This window comes from Mustela nigripes, chromosome 3 (assembly GCF_022355385.1).
Source record: "Mustela nigripes isolate SB6536 chromosome 3, MUSNIG.SB6536, whole genome shotgun sequence".
In the NCBI taxonomy this organism is placed as follows: Eukaryota; Metazoa; Chordata; class Mammalia; order Carnivora; family Mustelidae; genus Mustela; species Mustela nigripes.
The window spans coordinates 125,620,797-125,638,259 of NC_081559.1; the positions used below are offsets into that span (position 1 = coordinate 125,620,797).

The 17,463-nt window shown below is 39.3% G+C and overlaps 1 protein-coding gene across 2 annotated transcripts in view; it reads right to left on the minus strand.

The window, feature by feature from the left end:
- Positions 1-17,463, minus strand: part of TOX (thymocyte selection associated high mobility group box) — a 302,580-nt gene that overhangs the window by 10,880 nt on the left and 274,237 nt on the right. For both annotated transcript variants that reach the window (XM_059394620.1, XM_059394619.1), the window contains one exon: positions 11,902-11,982. In XM_059394620.1, coding sequence (XP_059250603.1) covers positions 11,902-11,982 — 81 coding nt within the window. The remainder of the gene's footprint in view (positions 1-11,901; positions 11,983-17,463) is intronic.

The following is a 17,463-nucleotide window of genomic DNA, read 5'->3' on the forward strand; positions in this document are numbered from 1 at the left end:
GATTTTTTAAAGAAGTTGGTGATGAATTGTCCTTCATAATGAACTGGATAAAAATAATCTCTCTTAGAAATTTTTGACTCCAACATGAATTAATATAATTTTGCCCTAATTTTTTTTATACCTTCCTAAGGCCATTTCTTAATAATCTTTTCATTGACTTAAAAACTAGACCTAGCAGTGGGGGCTGAAAAGAACCAAGAATTAAACCCGAAGCACTTCTTCCAGGGCAAGGACTTATCTCCTACATTTGCTCAGAGGAGGAAGCTGATAAAACAAAAGGGAAGAAGTGAAACCAGGTGGGGGAAGAAACGTGCTACCATATCCTTCTGGAGAAGAAAAGTTGCTTTGTCAAAACAGTGCCTTGAGGATCCAAATATCCTTATTCTGCAACCTTGATATCATGCTTATTCTGTTTTTCAGTCAAATGAGCTCCTGTTACTATCAGCGTGGCAGGGTCTTTCTGAAACCCTCCCATGACACAGAACATCGTCCGAGGGACCAGAACATTAGGGACACTGGTCGTCACGCAAGATGACCCGAAACACAATGTGCGAACTTCATTTCACAAGGCAGCAGATAACACTACTAGCAATGCAACTCGTTTTTCTCCATTAGTGTGGGAAAATGCAATGAAAACCACAATGAGGACCATGGGGCATCTACACGCAGACTCAAGAAAGGTAGGTTGGGGTAAACGAACAACCAGCCCCACATTCTCTCTCCAGAGAGAGGACACAACTGACATCTGTGACAATATGCCAGACCATGGAAATCTGGGGACCTGGGAGGCTCTGACTTCACCAGGTCTAGTATAAAGTAAGGTGTACCCTGAGAATTTGAGCCTCTCTGAAGCATCCTCTCCTTATAATATTTATCTGTGTCCATATTAATGGAGCCTTACAAAGTAGGAACCGACATTCAGACTCCCTGTCTCCTGTATGAATATTAAAAATGTCAGAAATCGTTCACAGGTTTTCAAGGGATGGCCTTAAAAGAAAGAAACTTGGCAAAATGCAGATGTAAAAGGTGATTTCAACAACAAAAAGTAACTTAAGTAGATTTTTTAAATTGTTGTTGTTTCTACTTAAAAATTCTTATTGTTGTGTGCAGAGTAGTGAACAATTCCAGGAAAAGTTCAAATAGGTTAATTCAGGCTGTGTAAACAGTGGCCAGTTCTACATCGGAATAGCATATACCTCAATGATATGCCTCAAAAATCGTTCCCTACATGCCAAGAAGATTATGTGTTTATTGTGTGTCTGTGTCGTGAAGTCATCCGGGAAAGCAGTCTCATTGTGTTTTCCTCCCCGTCCTTAGCCTGACACAGAAGGGCTAATTTCGTACTTAATCGCATACGGCTTCAACTCCCTACAGGAACAGAACTATTACACATGATAGATATCTATAAAATTTAATACATGTGAGTGCATCTTTATTTCTTGCTTTATAGATGTTTTTAATTTAAACAGAAGAAGAATCACTCACATTACCCTGAAAATCACTCACATCAGCGCTCTGAAACACATACATGGGAAGATGTTTGCATTTTGATTTCTCTAGCTAATAATCACCTCGTCAAGAAGTAACATGGGATCTAGAGTGTATAGACAGATGACCTGAATGTGTGTCTGGACGTAAACAAAGTGCACATAGATGCATCTGACATGTTGTTCAGACAGAATCATACAATCGTCCTGGGAACTACAGCCATGTAATGAAATAAAGATATTTGTCCAATTGAACAACCTTGGAGAAATAGACTTTGGCTACATGTAGAAGAGAAATGCCCAATTCTGGTGAGTCCAGACGCTTGGCCAGCAGAAGGACCAGCTCTGGGGCCGCACAGCCACCCGTGGCAAGCCATTCTAGGGGTGACATCCACTTTAGCCCCCGACACGTGCAGTTCCGAACTGTATGGGGGAGGAGGAATTTGTGGAAAAAATACATGTCCTATAAAAAAACGAGGTTCCTGGATGAAATGTATAGGGAAACAAGCCAGTGGCTTCTGGGAGTCTTCAGTGTGTTGTCAATCTCCAGCTAAGAACCACAGAAACCTTCTCTCAATGGGTCATTTGGTGAGAATCGTCTTCAATGGAAAACATTGGTTCAGAAGAATTAATAAGTTACACAAACCTCTTTAAATGGCAAATAGAACTACACTTCCATTTAAATAGTCATTTCTTGCCTGAAATAAGCTAATTTTTGTTGCCACAAAAGACATACTTAAATTACACAATCCAGCTGTAATATTACACTAATCTATAGTTCTGTGTTTCCTGGAAAACCATCTGCATAGTGAATTTCATATTTTAGGCTGAGGACAGTGACACAATTTATTGAAAGAATTAGGAAGCTGGTGGCTTCCCAATTACATCCTAGAAGAGCTAAGGCATGTACATGGTAATGGTTTTCTTCAATGGTGAATTCAAAATAAACAATGAACCAAATCCTCCTGAATTCTACCTTTTGATTAACAGCAGGCCTTCCATTATATAGAGAAATGATAGAAAGATCATTTCAGAGAGGGAGATATAGAGACACAAGTACATAAAAATAGATTCCAACCGAATTTGAGATAACTTTTTGCCAACCTTGTGAAGACTGTTTTCTTGTGGTAAATAGAAAAATATTTTGTCTATCCAGCCATTTTTTTTTATCATTTATATTCTCCACACTAAGGCATGTAAAGATCGCTAATGCTAAACCTATTCTGAAATAGTACTAAATTTTAATCCCTAGAAAGACTACTGACAAACAAATTAAATAGATCTCTGAAAATGATGTACCGAGAGCACTCTGTACAATTTTTAATACAGAGGAAGGAAGACTTTGGGGGAAGTTACATGTTTTCGCCTTACTTTCTAATAGTTGAATGTGACAAGATGGGTAACATGTCCAGTGTCTAGCCATGCGCCTACCCATGAAAGGGACGCCAATGGAGGTGCTCTCCCTTTCACCTCTATGACAGTGTCTTGCATCATCAAGGAAATGGTCTCTGTTATGGTGGGAAATTAAATCTCTGTGTCACAGGCATCTGGTACAGTGACAGGACAAAGAGAACACAGATATGTTTGTCTGTTGAATGACTGAATGACTGTTCTTTTTTTTTTTTTAAGATTTTATTTATTTATTTGACCGAGAGAGATCACAAGTAGACAGAGAGACAGGCAGAGAGAGAGAGGAAAGCAGGCTCCCCACTGAGCAGAGAGCCCCATGCGGGACTCGATCTCAGCACGCTGGGATCATGACCTGAGCCGAAGGCAGCAGCTTAACCCACTGAGCCACCCAGGTGCCCTGAATGACTGTTCTTGAACAAGACTTGCCCTTGCTGAGACTCCTGACAAGACATGCCATTCCTTTTCCCAAACGGTGAGGAAAGAGCTGAAATCTTCGAAAACCCACAGAATATCCGACTGGTCTTTTCCATTCTCTTCTGTGCTGTCAGCATAAACCATACCTTTCCAGAAGTGATGAGAAATTATAACCCTCTGTCCTTTGGTTAGGTACCCTGCCCTTTACTCTCCACTGGATCTGGAGTGGATGGTGGGCCACAAGGAAGCTTACTGTGTTCCAACTGTATGTTGAGAATTTTTATCTTTATGTAAAGATCCACTCATTTAGATGGCAAAAAACTTGCTTCTGGCTTCACTTCTAGTTAATTCTTAATCAGACTAATACAACAAACTGTCTATTAATTATAGAGCTATTTTATTGCTTTGAAAGATAGGTAGAATAAGTTCATTTTCCATAGCAAAGTGCCATGAATTCATAATCTGATTAAATGGGAACATGAAGAAATCATAAATTTAATCTGTTCTGTCACTTTCTTCTAATTAAACTATGAAAGCAAGGCTACAATTTTGCAAATCAATTAGATTGTTTATGAAGATCTCTATACCTACCATTCATAAATTAAAACTGTTTTCTCATACAAACTAAGTAATTTAAATTTGCTTCTATTTTGAAATACACTAACCACTTTTCTTTAGTAGTGTGTGCTTTGGGTAGGTCACCTGGCAAATATGGTTTTACCACTGTATACACAACTGAAAATCTACCCATGAATCTGACATTTTCATGGAAGGAATGTGTTTTTGCTATTAGTTTCTGAGTGAGTTCTATTTCCTATTTGCTTTTAGACCACTGACTCTGAAAGACGTTTTCCATCAGCAAAATGAGTGTGTGTGTGTGTGTGTGTGTGTGTGTGTGTGTGTGTGAATCGACACCTTTTGGGTCTTCTCAATAGAATCTTCCACAAGAGACACCACTCTATAAACCTTAAGATACTTCTGATTAACTATGTTGTTGATAATCTGAGATAGTTTCAATCCATTTACTTTGTATAAAGCAGACAATAGTGCATAGTGTATAAATGCCCCCATTTTGGGATGATAAGTGCTATAAAAATGAGAAACTGACAAAGCAATTGTTATTTAAAATAGCAAAGTATAAACACAAGACATAAAACTCAGTGGAAGCAACAAGATAAGAGTTGTTGAACCAAATCAGATTAATAGTCCATCTAATTTGATTCTTGTTTTCAGCACTGACCAATACTTGATGCACTGGAAATTAAACAAAATTTATGCACCTACTCAATCGTGCGTTGTTACTTCTGAAAGGGAAATTCTTCCTGGTCCTTGCAGGTGATTAACTCACACCCTGAAGCATGAGATTTTATTATCTTTAAATCACGATCTGGGCTTTCGGAGCTGCGAATTTTATGTAACAGTCATAAAATAATCCATCCCATTTTCAAATTCAGACCCAGTATTTGTCTCAATAGCTCTCCATGGCATGAATTCTATAAGTTATTTCAAACAAAAGAAATCATTTGAGTTTATTGTCCTTCCCTTGAACTAAATGTTGTAATTCTTTACTATCAGTCATGGCAACAGAGAACCTTCCTGATGTGATTCAATATTGTCCTTCACTGTGCATTTTTATAAAAAGCTTCCACTGTCCCTGTACATTCTGACACCCTACCTCAAGGTAGAAACAGTCTCTTCTCTGATGTGTGCCCTTAAAGTCACTTTAATATACTGTTATCTCCTTCCAGGTTGGCACTTTATTTTTTTTTTTTTTAAGACTTATTAATTTATTTTCAGAAGTGGGGGAGGGGCAGAAGGAGAATCTCTAGCAGACTCCCGGCTGAGTGAGGAGCCTAAATAGGGATTCAGTCGCACAACCTGAGATCAGGACCTGAACCAAAGTCAAGAGCAGGATGTTTAGCTGACTGAGCACCCAGGCGCCCCCCGTCCCCCGCCCCGGGATTGGCCCTCCTAAGAAGCTGTATGAATATTTCAATAATGCTGCTTTTACTTGGAATATTTGGGAATTTCTCTACTTGAATTCTCTTCAGAGCCTGGAGGACACTGTTTTACATATCCTCAGACAACTCTTTGTCTTTTGATGGTGAATCTGATTTTTAGAAACAGCTAATCGTCCCTGGAAGCCAGGTCTGTGGGTTAGATTTGGGTGAAGTTTGGGAAAAAGAATGAGGTGTGAGAACAATGTAACAAGATTGATTTGCTAAAGTGGCTCATAAACTTTTCATGACTGCAGTTCTCAAAGAGGAGTTTCAAAAATCTTTTGAATTCTGGGAGCATTAATAAAATAAGTTTGTAGCCTCCCAAAGTGACTACTTTGAATGCAACACTCATTTTGGGAATATAAATCCTGGTCTATGTGGTAAAATGAAACTAGTTTAAAGTTATACATTATTTTCAACATAATAATTTAGATCTAGGTCTAGGAATTCCTGAGTCTATGGAAAAGCTGTATATCCTTAAGCTTTACTTAATGGCCTAACCCCAAATGACCTTAAATAGAGTGTTCAAGCCAGGGAGCTCTAGTCTTAACAATCTATGTTCCTGGTCCTCGGACTCTCTTACTGTCCCATGACTAAAGGCTCATAAAGACCTTTCAGTGAGGAAAGCTGTGTAGATGAGTCTTTTCAATATCTAGGTCATTTCTCATCTTTCTAAAAGGATGTATCCATGAAGCAAGTTTTTCTTGTTTTAATGTCGCTTTTAAAATTCCTTTATATCAAAGCAGCCTTGCAGACAATTTGAAAATATGAGCCAGTTAAATTTTCTATCACACACAAACTCTGCACACCTACCAACAACTACCAACAACATGAAAAATAAAGCTGATGATAATCATAGTAATAATAATAATAATAATAATAAATAGCTGGTATTTATTAAGAGCTTCCTGTTTTGAGGATTCTGAATCATGGAGTTTATACAGAGTTCTTTATTCGATCCTCATGGAAACTCTGGGATGTGTGTCCTATTGTCTCTTCTGTTTAACAGATGAGAAAGTTGAGATATCAAGTGCTCAATAATTTGCATGAAGAAATGGAAGTTAGGGGCGCCTGGGTGGCTCAGTGGGTTAAGCCGCTGCCTTCGGCTCAGGTCATGATCTCTGGGTCCTGGGATCGAGTCCCGCATCGGGCTCTCTGCTCAGCAGGGAGCCTGCTTCCCTCTCTCTCTCTGCCTCTCTGTCTACTTGTGATCTCACTCTGTCAAATAAATAAATAAAATCTTTAAAAAAAAAAAAAAAAGAAATGGAAGTTAGGAAGAGGGAAACCTGGAATTTGAACCCAGATCCACCTGCCCTCAGGGTCTGTGGACTTTGCTGCCCTCTGAAGACTCTCTTGGTGTGATGTTGGTAGCACTTTAGATGAGATCAGGCGCGTTCTTATGGGTGGGCCACAGATAATTGTTGGTGGCATTTTAAATAGATTTTTCCTTGATGCCCTCTGCCTTAGAGATCTTCTTCAATCCTTACTTATAAAACTTTGCTTCCTGCTTTTAAATTTCTCTATGGAAAGAAGTTGTGTACTCAGCCAATTCAAGAGCTTAACAATGCCCTGCTCAGATCAAATTCCTCCCATTTGAAACGGCATCTTTTTTCCGTTCTAGAGTCGGAGAAAATGGAACACGGGTAATCACAGTCCTGGGGCTAAGGCCTGTCATGGGCTTGAACATGCCCGAGTCTTTGTTTTTCAGGCTTAGTAATTTCAAATTCTCTTTCTCAGCTACTACCTTACTGCCTTTTACCTCTGTTACTTTTATGACTTCTTCTTCTGAATTGTCTTCAATGTCCCCCTTTAAATGATAGGGCCCAGAGTTGAATAAATTATTCCGGGGTCTGACCCACGTTGTATTGGCAACCCTCCGTGCCCCTAGTCACACATCCTTCAATACCGATGTGTCTGCACAGCGGGGTGGCCTCTGCAGGCTGGGTCTGTCCCTGGCTCCCTGGGACCAGGTGACATGCCAGCACAGCTGGAAAAGCATGTGTTTCCCAAACACTCCACAGGGGCCAGATTCCTCTGAGGGTCTCTGGCCAGCCCCTTGTAGTGGGAGGTTAGGGAGTGGGGGGTGGGGCGAGATTCGGAAACCTCTACACCTCCACTCTGCCCCCCGCCCTCATTAAGTCAGGGCAGCTTTAGTTTAGCTGTCTAATACGTAAGAGGTGGCATACAATTTATTGGGGGAATAGCTACATTTTTGTTGTAGTTCCAGAGGTATAAATATTTGACAATTACCCAACATAGAAAAAAAGCCTATAAGCTTTTGAACAAGACAGCAGAGTTTCAGCCCTGTTTGCCACTGCCACCCTCTCATTTCTGTGGGCGAATCACTTAATCTCTCAGCCCAGAGATCATCTAGAAAATGGGCTAAATCTTATTTTGTAGGGTTGTTAATGATGAGTAGGGATGTATGGAAAATGCTGTGCAAGCAGGTGATGCCCAAGCTACTCAATAGCAAGATACCACTTGTATTTGTATAATTGGGAAACAGTATCTTGCTGAGAATCTGTCATGTTGTCATTTTGAAGTATGAAGGTTAGAATATACTTATTTACTATGACTGTTTTTATTTTTGGTAGGCATTTTATTCAGACCTGGAGTCATGTTAATTAATATGCTGGGTTTGAAGGTAGAGAGTACATTTAAGCAGGAACGTCACTAATTTAGAGGAGTGTTGCTAATCCTACGACTCCACTTCAGAGGTGGAGCCAATGTTCACCGGCTGTTCCTATTTTTTATTTGGTTTCGTTAGAAGTGGCTAATTTTAGATTAGAGTCTTCAACGGCCCAGAGTGGAAGCAGCAAGAAGTTGCAGCCTTGACGTGGCTGCCAATTAGTTAGGGGAAGAGCTATTGGTCTAGGGAAACAAAGTCCTATTTGGTGTGTGAATGCATTGCAGAGAGAATAGTACCAAAATATTTAGGCCTGGAGGAATAAATAAAATTTACCCAAGGAAAGTTAGGAAGAGAGACTGTAGTTAATACAATATCTCATTGACAATAATGAAGTGAGAATGTCAATGCTTTACCAAGACTTGTGGGTCAGGCGGTGTTTTAAGGAAGCAGGTCAAACACACTGTTAACAGGACCCATGACAGCAAGGTCCAGCACAGGGATGGAGGATGCTATAGGTCAACTCCGGGCTTGGGCACTTGTTACCTATATGGTTATTTTTCCTCCTGAGAGGAATGTTTATAATCAAGCTTATTTTGTGGGATAAGGTATGGGGATGGAGGGAACTCATTCACATAAAGTGATTTTTTTTTTAAATAAAGTGATTTTTTTTTTTAAAGATTTTATTTATTTATCTGACAGGCAGAGATTACAAGTAGGCGGAGAGGCAGGCAGAGAGAGAGGAGGAAGCAGGCTCTCCAAGAAGCAGAGAGTGATGCGGGGCTTGATCCTAGAACCCCGGGATCATGACCTGAGCTGAAAGCAGAGGCTTTAACCCACTGAGCCAACCAGGTGCCCCAATAAAGTGATCTTTTAAAAAGTATAAATCCAGAGCGCCTGAGTGCCTCAGTCAGTTGAGCATCCGACTCTTGGTTTCCGTTCAGCCCATGGTCTCAGGGTTGTGAGATGGAGCCCCTCGTCGGGCTCTGTGCTCAGTGTGGGGTCTGATTGTTCCTCTCTCTTCCCCTCTGCTCCTTCCCCTGCTCTCTCTCTCACAAATAAACAAAATAAAACCTAAAAAAAAAAATAAAATAAAAATATAAATCCGAGTATCCTTCCTCTACGGAAACCCATTCAGTGGCTTCCCTCTGTACTAAAATCCAGCTCCTTTCCATGTCCTGCAAGGTCTTGGTGACTTGACTCCTGCCCATCTTCCCAGCTTCACCCCAAACCATGTTCCTTCTCTTCAGTCAGCCAGCCACGCTGACCTCTGACTTCAAGGAGACATTTCCGTCTCCGGAGGCTTCTCACTTGCTGACTGTGGCTTGGTTGGCTCTTCCCTAGGCTCCCTCTGGGTCTTGCAAGCTCCTTGTCTTCCTTTGGCTCTCAGCCTTGAATGAGGTCCCCTCCTCAAGGAGGACTTTTGCAGACCACCCTATCAGATCCCTATCAGTCCTTTATTTCCTTCGGAATGCTTAGATTCTCAAAGCTCTTGGTCATTTATTAGTTTATGTTTTCACTCTTGGTCTCCCTGACAAAAGAGAAAGCTTCTTAAATTCCAGGGGGCATATCTCCTATTCTCTAGGGAAGATAGCTGCCTATTCTCCATGGCGTCCTCTGATCCTGGCACAGTGCTCAGCACAACCCACGTGCTCAGGGACATCTGCCAGATGAAGACATGAATGAGTGAATGGGGGAAAACAGAGCTTGGCTGGGGCACTGTGGTTACCTGGAATTGTAACTATTATTATCATGTCGCATTTTAGGATTGTACCTTTAGATCTTTCAGAACAGGAAAATAATTTATAATACACACAAAAAATCTACAACACTGAAGAAGTGTATGTGTGAATATGAGTGGCTATTATTTTCCTTGTCACTATTTAAAATGGAAAAAAGAAATGGATTTTTACGTAAGTGTCCGTGTACAATGGGAAGGTAGGTGGGTAAAAATTCTGTACGTGCCTGAAAGTTTATACTGAAAATATCTACTCGGGCAAAACATCACAGGGCCACTTTTCTAACCTGGAGAGGGTATTGGTAATTTTCCTTCAATTTGTATACACACAATAGATAGTTGTACATAAATAGACATTCAACAGTTCCAGCAAAATTCCTACTGCCAAAGAGGGGGGGAAAAAAAAAAAAGCCAGAGTAAGCTTTAAAAAAAGTGCTTGGTTTTTTAAATGTAGAAATGGCAATTCGCAGCATTTATATAAATTGCCGTATACTGAGGGTTGCAACTCTGAGAATGAACAGTAGGAAAAGTTGCAGTGAAGAGCAAATCTGAGGACACTTGTTTTGAAAGTAAAGGCTTCGTCAGTGTTATAACATTCTGGCAATCTGCATAACATTAACCAGAGAGCTTTGTATTGGGATTGGACTTCAAGTATTGATTTTCTCCTATGGAAAAATAGAAGTTCTGACTAGACTTCTATCTAAAATGCTGGAAAAGAAACTTACCTTAGATGAAACAAGGAGAACTTATTTTTTTTTCTACCTTGATTAAAAAATTAAAATTAAAAAAAAATTTATTAACATATAATGTATTATTAGCCCCAGGCATACATGTTTGTGAATTGCCAGGTTTACACACTTCACAGCCCTCACCACGGAAAACTTTTTTTTTTTTTTTTTTAAATCTCCTTCTATTTGGGGCATATTAATCTAAATAATATCAACATGGCTATTTAGCCCAATGGCTGGATGGATCTAATCATTTGTAACTCTTTTTTTGTTTGTTTGTCTGTGTTGCTGTTGGATCTAATATTTTATATATTTATTATATTTACACATAATTGTATAAATTATATATATTATAACATATAAATATGTTATATTTATATATTTATATACCTCACTTTTTGGTTAAAATTTCACACACATTCTGTGAATTCTGTAAATATACTGAAATGGGAGATAGTATCAGCAGAAAATAAAAATATTTTCCAAAGGAGTGAGATAAACCAGAAAGTGAGATCCTTAGTGAGATACTACAGGAGAGCTGGAAATTCTAAGGTTAAATAATAAATAGTAAGTTTCCCCATCAAGTCTTCTTAGAATTGGAGCATAAAGTTTCATTAGACCAATAATGAAATGAGATTTCTCATGCATTTGTATTTTGTGTTCTTTTTTTTCTGCATCAATATATTCAGTGTATATTTTCCCTGACAGAAAACTTATTTATCAAATTGCTTTAAGGTTGTAGCAAGGGGAATGGATATTTGTGGATGAAAGAGGAAACAGCTTTTGTGGGTGAATGGAATGAAGTCCAGAGCCCAGAGCCACTCACCGCCAGGAACAGTCCAATTTGGACTTGATAGGACATCCTGTCAAGTACTTACAGATTCAGCTCTGTCTCTCTGAGGTCACCTCCCTGAGCAATCTATAAAGGGAACTATATCTTTAATAATCTGAGACCAAAGAGAGTCAACTCTTGAGCATTTATCACAGAAAGAACTAGTGTTTAAGATATTCTAAAGCATAAGGTATTTTTAAATGGTGTTCTCACTTCAAATGAAATGCCGTGATTTGGGGGGGAGAAAGGGGGGAAGGGGAGCAGGCTTACATCCTAAAGCCACCATAATGAGGCTTGAATTTCAGTCCATTGGCTTCTCCTCAGCTAATGGCCAATGGGATAGGGCAGGGGGCAGGGGCAGTTTAAGGGGGGTATGGAGAAATAGAAGGCTGGCTCAGGATTAAGAATGTGCTGTACTAACCCACAGAACCAATCATCCACAGGTGGACGATATTTCACAGAAGGCCCCAAAGGATGCCACTCTGGACCTTAGGTATGAACCAATATTTCCACAGCGTATAGCTTTGTTTAGGATTTATTTTTTTCTTTTTCAACAAAGAGGATAGTGCGGAAATGCTAAAGTGATCTTTTATGCTTTTAAATGACCATCATAGGCTCCGATAAGATGCCCTCACGTCATCCTGGTACCGCACAGTTGCACGTTACCTTGGATACAAGGCTGGCTCTGTATGCTGCTAGTTGCTTCAGGTACTCCTTCTTTGCAGCCTCGGTTTTCTTTTTATAGACCTATAACAACAACAAAGAATCTTAGATTAGAAAGTGCATCTGCTTTTGTTTCCAGAGAAGTACAATGCACAGTGATAATTGTCCATGTGCATGCACACTCACACACAAACACAAGCAATTATATCATATAATAATATATATCTCCCCAAAGATTATGTTTTCTTATGGAAACAGATTTCTAAGAGGTACGGCAATAGACTTGATAAGAAGAAGATGAACAATTGTAAAATTTTCCATTTACATTAAGCATATGAAAGGATTTATCTGGGTTACTTTGAGAGTGGAGGTAGTTGGCTTAGAAAGATACTATTGAGGAAGGTTCCCAGGGAAACCACAAGCGGGTAAAGAAGCCATTCATATTTATATAATGGGCAGATAATCCTACAGTGCATTAAAATCTTGGTATATATGGTCCATGCTAAATATAAAAACAAGGACAGAATTCACAGATGACCAATTACGTGCGAAAAGTAAATCAAAGGGAACAGTTACAAAGTTTGCAGGTTCATCACTATTTTAACCTTTCGAGCCTTGAAGTTCCATTTTCAAAGGCTCAGGAATCGGCTATGGCGGTCAAAGACTCATTTGGGGAGTGGAATGAGGATGCTGAGTGGTTGAGGACGGCATGCGTGCCATGCCGGGTAGCCTGCTCTGGTCATGCCCTTTCCAACGAAGACACTGAATGACATGGATCTGTGGACACCTCATTGTGAAGAGGTACAGATGTTCTGAAATGAATTTCATTTTACAGAAGCTTTTCATCTTTCAGAGGGAATCATCTTGAAAATAAAAGTAAAATCATCCTAAATGGAGCAAAAGTACTGAAAAATGACTTGCTGGTATGCTAAAGGTCACATCGCTAAGTTAAACAGAAAGGAGTCATTAGAGTCGAAAATGAAAGATTAGCAAAGTGAACACACATGGTTGTCGGCTGCCATTACGTTGATTCTTTCAAGGCTTTCGAGTCTGTTTTTTGGCAATCTTTTGAAATCAGTCCTAAAGAGTAAAATATTTTTCACCATTTACTGTGTAAATGGAAATGTATTTTCATCAATAGACCTATTTTAAATTCCCCACATCTTGAATTTTATAGCAGGGAATGAGGCTTGGCTAATATTTCGTAACGCTGAGCTCCAAAACAGACACAGATCAGTATTGAAAACTGGCTTTAGAATTAGTCAGAGTCGTTAAATATAAATGATGTCTAAAGACCAAATATCTGCCCAAGTCGGCAGCAGAGGTCAATTTATGGTTTCTAATGCCAAAGGTGGTTTGCTGAGCCTGGTCTCCAACTGCGAAATTCAAGATGCGAGAAATGTTATTTACTCATGAATATATTAATTAAAGCAGAACATTTCATTTAAGGTAAACAAATGACTAACCTTGTCAACAAAATTATAAAAGACCTTATGAAATGAATGTGCTAATTGTTTTCCTGGTCCTCAGCCTAGACTTCTACGTTTTTTTTTTTTTTTTAAAGATTTTATTTATTTATTTTACAGAGAGAGATCACAAGTAGGCAGAGAGGCAGGCAGAGAGAGAGAGAGGAGGAAGCAGGCTCCTGCTGAGCAGAGAGCCCGATGCGGGACTCGATCCCAGGACCCTGAGATCATGACCTGAGCCGAAGGCAGCGGCTTAACCCACTGAGCCACCCAGGCGCCCTAGACTTCTACGTTTTGGTAAAATAAAAGGCAATCACCATAAGACAACTAGGAATTCATGCAAGATTATCATATAGCCATTGTGTTATCTTTACTAAATATAAAGCCAAAGAAACTTAAAAGAAATCTGTTAGTAAAAAGCCAGTAAATTCCTTGGTTCGAGTACAAGAGCTTTCTGAACTCACTGAGCTAATCATTGGAAGTTGAATTCAGATTCTTTTTTCAGAAAACAAATAAATGCCAGCCTACAACAAATGCCTTTGAACAGTATGGTCTGTGTGTAGAGTATATGCTTTGGTTCAGCCACAGTTGGAAACACAGAACTCTCCTGCTTTTTATTGATTTTATCTTTTTTTCCCTCGAGAAACAGATTGTAGTTTACAGTTTTCCTTCAACCTCTTCTCCAAGACATGATTTGGAATTAATGATCTTAAGCTGACAATGTTTATATTTACTTTTAATACCTTAAAAACTGTCTTTGAGAGGGTCTCCCCCCCGCCCCGCCACACAGAGATGCTACTCAGGACTTGGCAGCAAATATTTGGTAAGTATATCTTCAATGGTAATACGTATTTGTATACTCGGTTCTAACATGTTTTTATTAATATGCTACTCCTTTAACTTTCAAAGACAAATATAACAGTCTAGTCTATAGCATTGACTAAAGCATCATTTTCTAGGTAGCCATAGATAAGATGGTGTTGTCAGATGGTCTGATTAGAGCATCTGCCATCTTTCTTGCATTTGGTTTCCACTGGAACAGCAACAGTGTTACTACAGAGCTGTGCCTTTGCTGGGCTCCCAGGAGTTAACATCAGGCAAAGAGTTAACTTTCTGAAATTTGCTGATTAACAACCACTGGAGAAAGGTTGCTAACTCAATATGTTTCGGGCTGGATATGTGCCCCCTGGTTTCACTCTGGGATCGATGTTGTTACAGGATACCTGACTAGCATTCAGAGTGCCCTGTTTTCTAGAAATGGCTCCCTATTGCCTATTGATGATTGGCTATGGGGGATCATCACAAAAGTGCCTACATACCACTTTAGAAAAGAGTAAACTCATCATGTCATATTATGTGGATTGATGGGTCCGCTCTTTTCTGCATAGCTGTAGATGTTCAGAAGGAGGAGTGGAAGGGTGGTCATTTCAGGAGGTAGACTTCTGTAATTGCGGTTAACGGGGAGTAGCCCAGAGTGAAATTAAAATCTGAGGTGGTTTCCCTGATGGTAATTTAGAACCTTCACCTTTGAGAACTACCTAATGGCTCCAGTATTATACACCCTGGTATGTCTTTCTCAAGCTACCGTCTAAAATTGTACGTGGATGCTTTCACAATCCCGCAGCTGATGGCTATGTCTGAAGAGAGCACTCAAACGTATGAGAGAGTGATACAACCATGCAGGAATTCCACACAGAGGTGAAGTGCGAAGCCCTGACTGACTTTAGAACAGTTATTTAAAATTCATCAGCAAAGAGTTCCTCAAAAATGTCTCAAAGCCTCTATTCATGGATGGACAAAGTCTCTTACTTGCAGAAACCGAAGACGATGTGAACAGTGTTTGGCTAGGAACAATCTTGCAATGATCAAACCTTCTAACTGGGAAGGATGGGTCTGATTTATGTCAAAGTTAAGTTTGGGAAAGAAACGGTCTCTCTCTCTCTCAGGAAAAGACAAATATTTTAAAGATATGTGGTTCATACAGTAAATATTAGTACTCGGCTGAACTACAAAATGGCTTCCAAATGGTCTACAGCTGTTTGAAATAAAGTGCAAAGTTGGCCAGATGAGGATTTAAAAATCATAATACATCATTTATCATTTTCCCCAGCTCATCCAAACACTTTTGAATTCATCCTGTCTTAACTTAGTTATATGCTGTGGTTTGTTATTCTAAGAAAGCTACCATATCCTATCTAAGGACTGCATCTTACTGGTTAAACTAAAACATATATAATGACTAATCTAAAACATACCTAGATAGACATCAAATAGCAATTCTAGAGAATCCAAAGCCTGTTCATATAATCTAGTGATTCACTGAATCATTTTGGAAATGCACTAAATACCAGCTTGGACACATGTTTTCATAGGCTGTTAATCCCTAATTAAAATCAGCAGTTCAATATCAATGAATGTGATAAACTCAAATAGAAAAAAAAGTCTAATATAATCTGTCGATTTCCTTTTCTACCCCAAACAAACAATCCATCTGACTTGTACAAAAAAGGAAAATCTTATAAATACCATTTAATTCCTTCTTCCTTCCTTCTTTTCTGCTCTGGCCCTTAGTTAATCTCTATAGTCGTAGTTTATTTCCACCAAGCCATTGCAGTAATAATAAGAAAAAAAATGTATAATTCTTCCAACTCTGTATTCTATTCAAACATTATAAAAAAACGTAAAAGGCATTTTTCCTTTTGGTTGACTTTCAAATGTAGGTTTTTTTTTTTTTTTGTCCCCACTACAAGTTCATATTTATAGAAAATGCTTAGAGGTAGTTATGTATAAGAAATAATAATTTAATCACAATTCCCTGCTGTATCCTTTAGAAATTAATGTTTGCAGCTTCTTTCAATGCTGTTATTATTTAGGACAGCTAGAGCAAGTGCATCTGTATTTTATATAGAACTTAGTACTTAAATGTGGTTAAATTTCCATCATGTGTAACTTGCTCAGCGTTTTCTTAGGCATTCCGGAACTCAAAGACATTTATAAAGTGGTATTCAGAGGACTGAAAATATTATACGATGGGACAAAAATCTTACTATCTATTCTTTTGCTGACCATCTGATCCCCCTAAATGATCAACACTGTAACGGAATGACCTGCTTATGGAAGGGTAGGCAAGCTCTTTGTCTGAAAACACGGCTACAAAATATGTGTTGAGGTCATACAACCACACGTAACAATATATTGAGTGCCTACTGTATTCCTGCTGTGATGTGAGGAACTGAAATTATAGAATCAAAAAAGGCATTAAAAACATGCCTCTGGGGGCGCCTGGGTGGCTCAGTGGGTTAAGTCTCTGCCTTCGGCTCAGATCATGTTCTCAGGGTCCTGGTATCGAGCCCCACGTCAGGCTCTCTGCTCAGCCAGGAGCCTGCTTCCTCCTCTCTCTCTGCCTGCCTCTCTGCCTACTTGTGATCTCTGTCTGTCAAATTAAAAATAAATAAATAAATAAAATTAAACAAACAAACAAACAAACAAAATGCCTCTGTTGCATGCATTTTTTGTGTTTGTCTATGTCCACTATAGTCTTTAATTCTTTCAACAAGAAGGTTGGTATCAGTACTCTCATTTTACAGATAAGAAAACACAGACTAGCATGGATACTTATTTTACCCCATATCCTGCAAAGAACATAACCTAACCATGAGATGAACCAAATTGACCTGGAATCCTAGATACACCCACTCGACTCGATGGCTCCTCCTAGCGGCGAGAGAACTCCCCTTGATGAGTCTCTCCGACACCCACCAGCACTGTCCTCGGATGAAGTCCCAGCAAACAGAGCCCTACTTGGTACGTACGTAGTATGTGCCCAGGAAATACGTGCGATTGAGTGTGGAGTCTCCAGGGCAAGATTTCTCCTTCTGTGGGTATTAGGATGAGTGCGCAGGATAAAATTCTGAATTGCGTCTTCTACATAAAATGCACACCAATGGAAATGAATCCTTTGATATACAGACATACATCCCACCCTCTTCAAATATTTCCACCAGTAATACATAAAGGACAACCGGTTTGAAGGAGTATCTTCTTCAAATTCTCTCTCCATCAGTGTCATGGAAACTTCCAAGGAAATGTCTACTTCCAC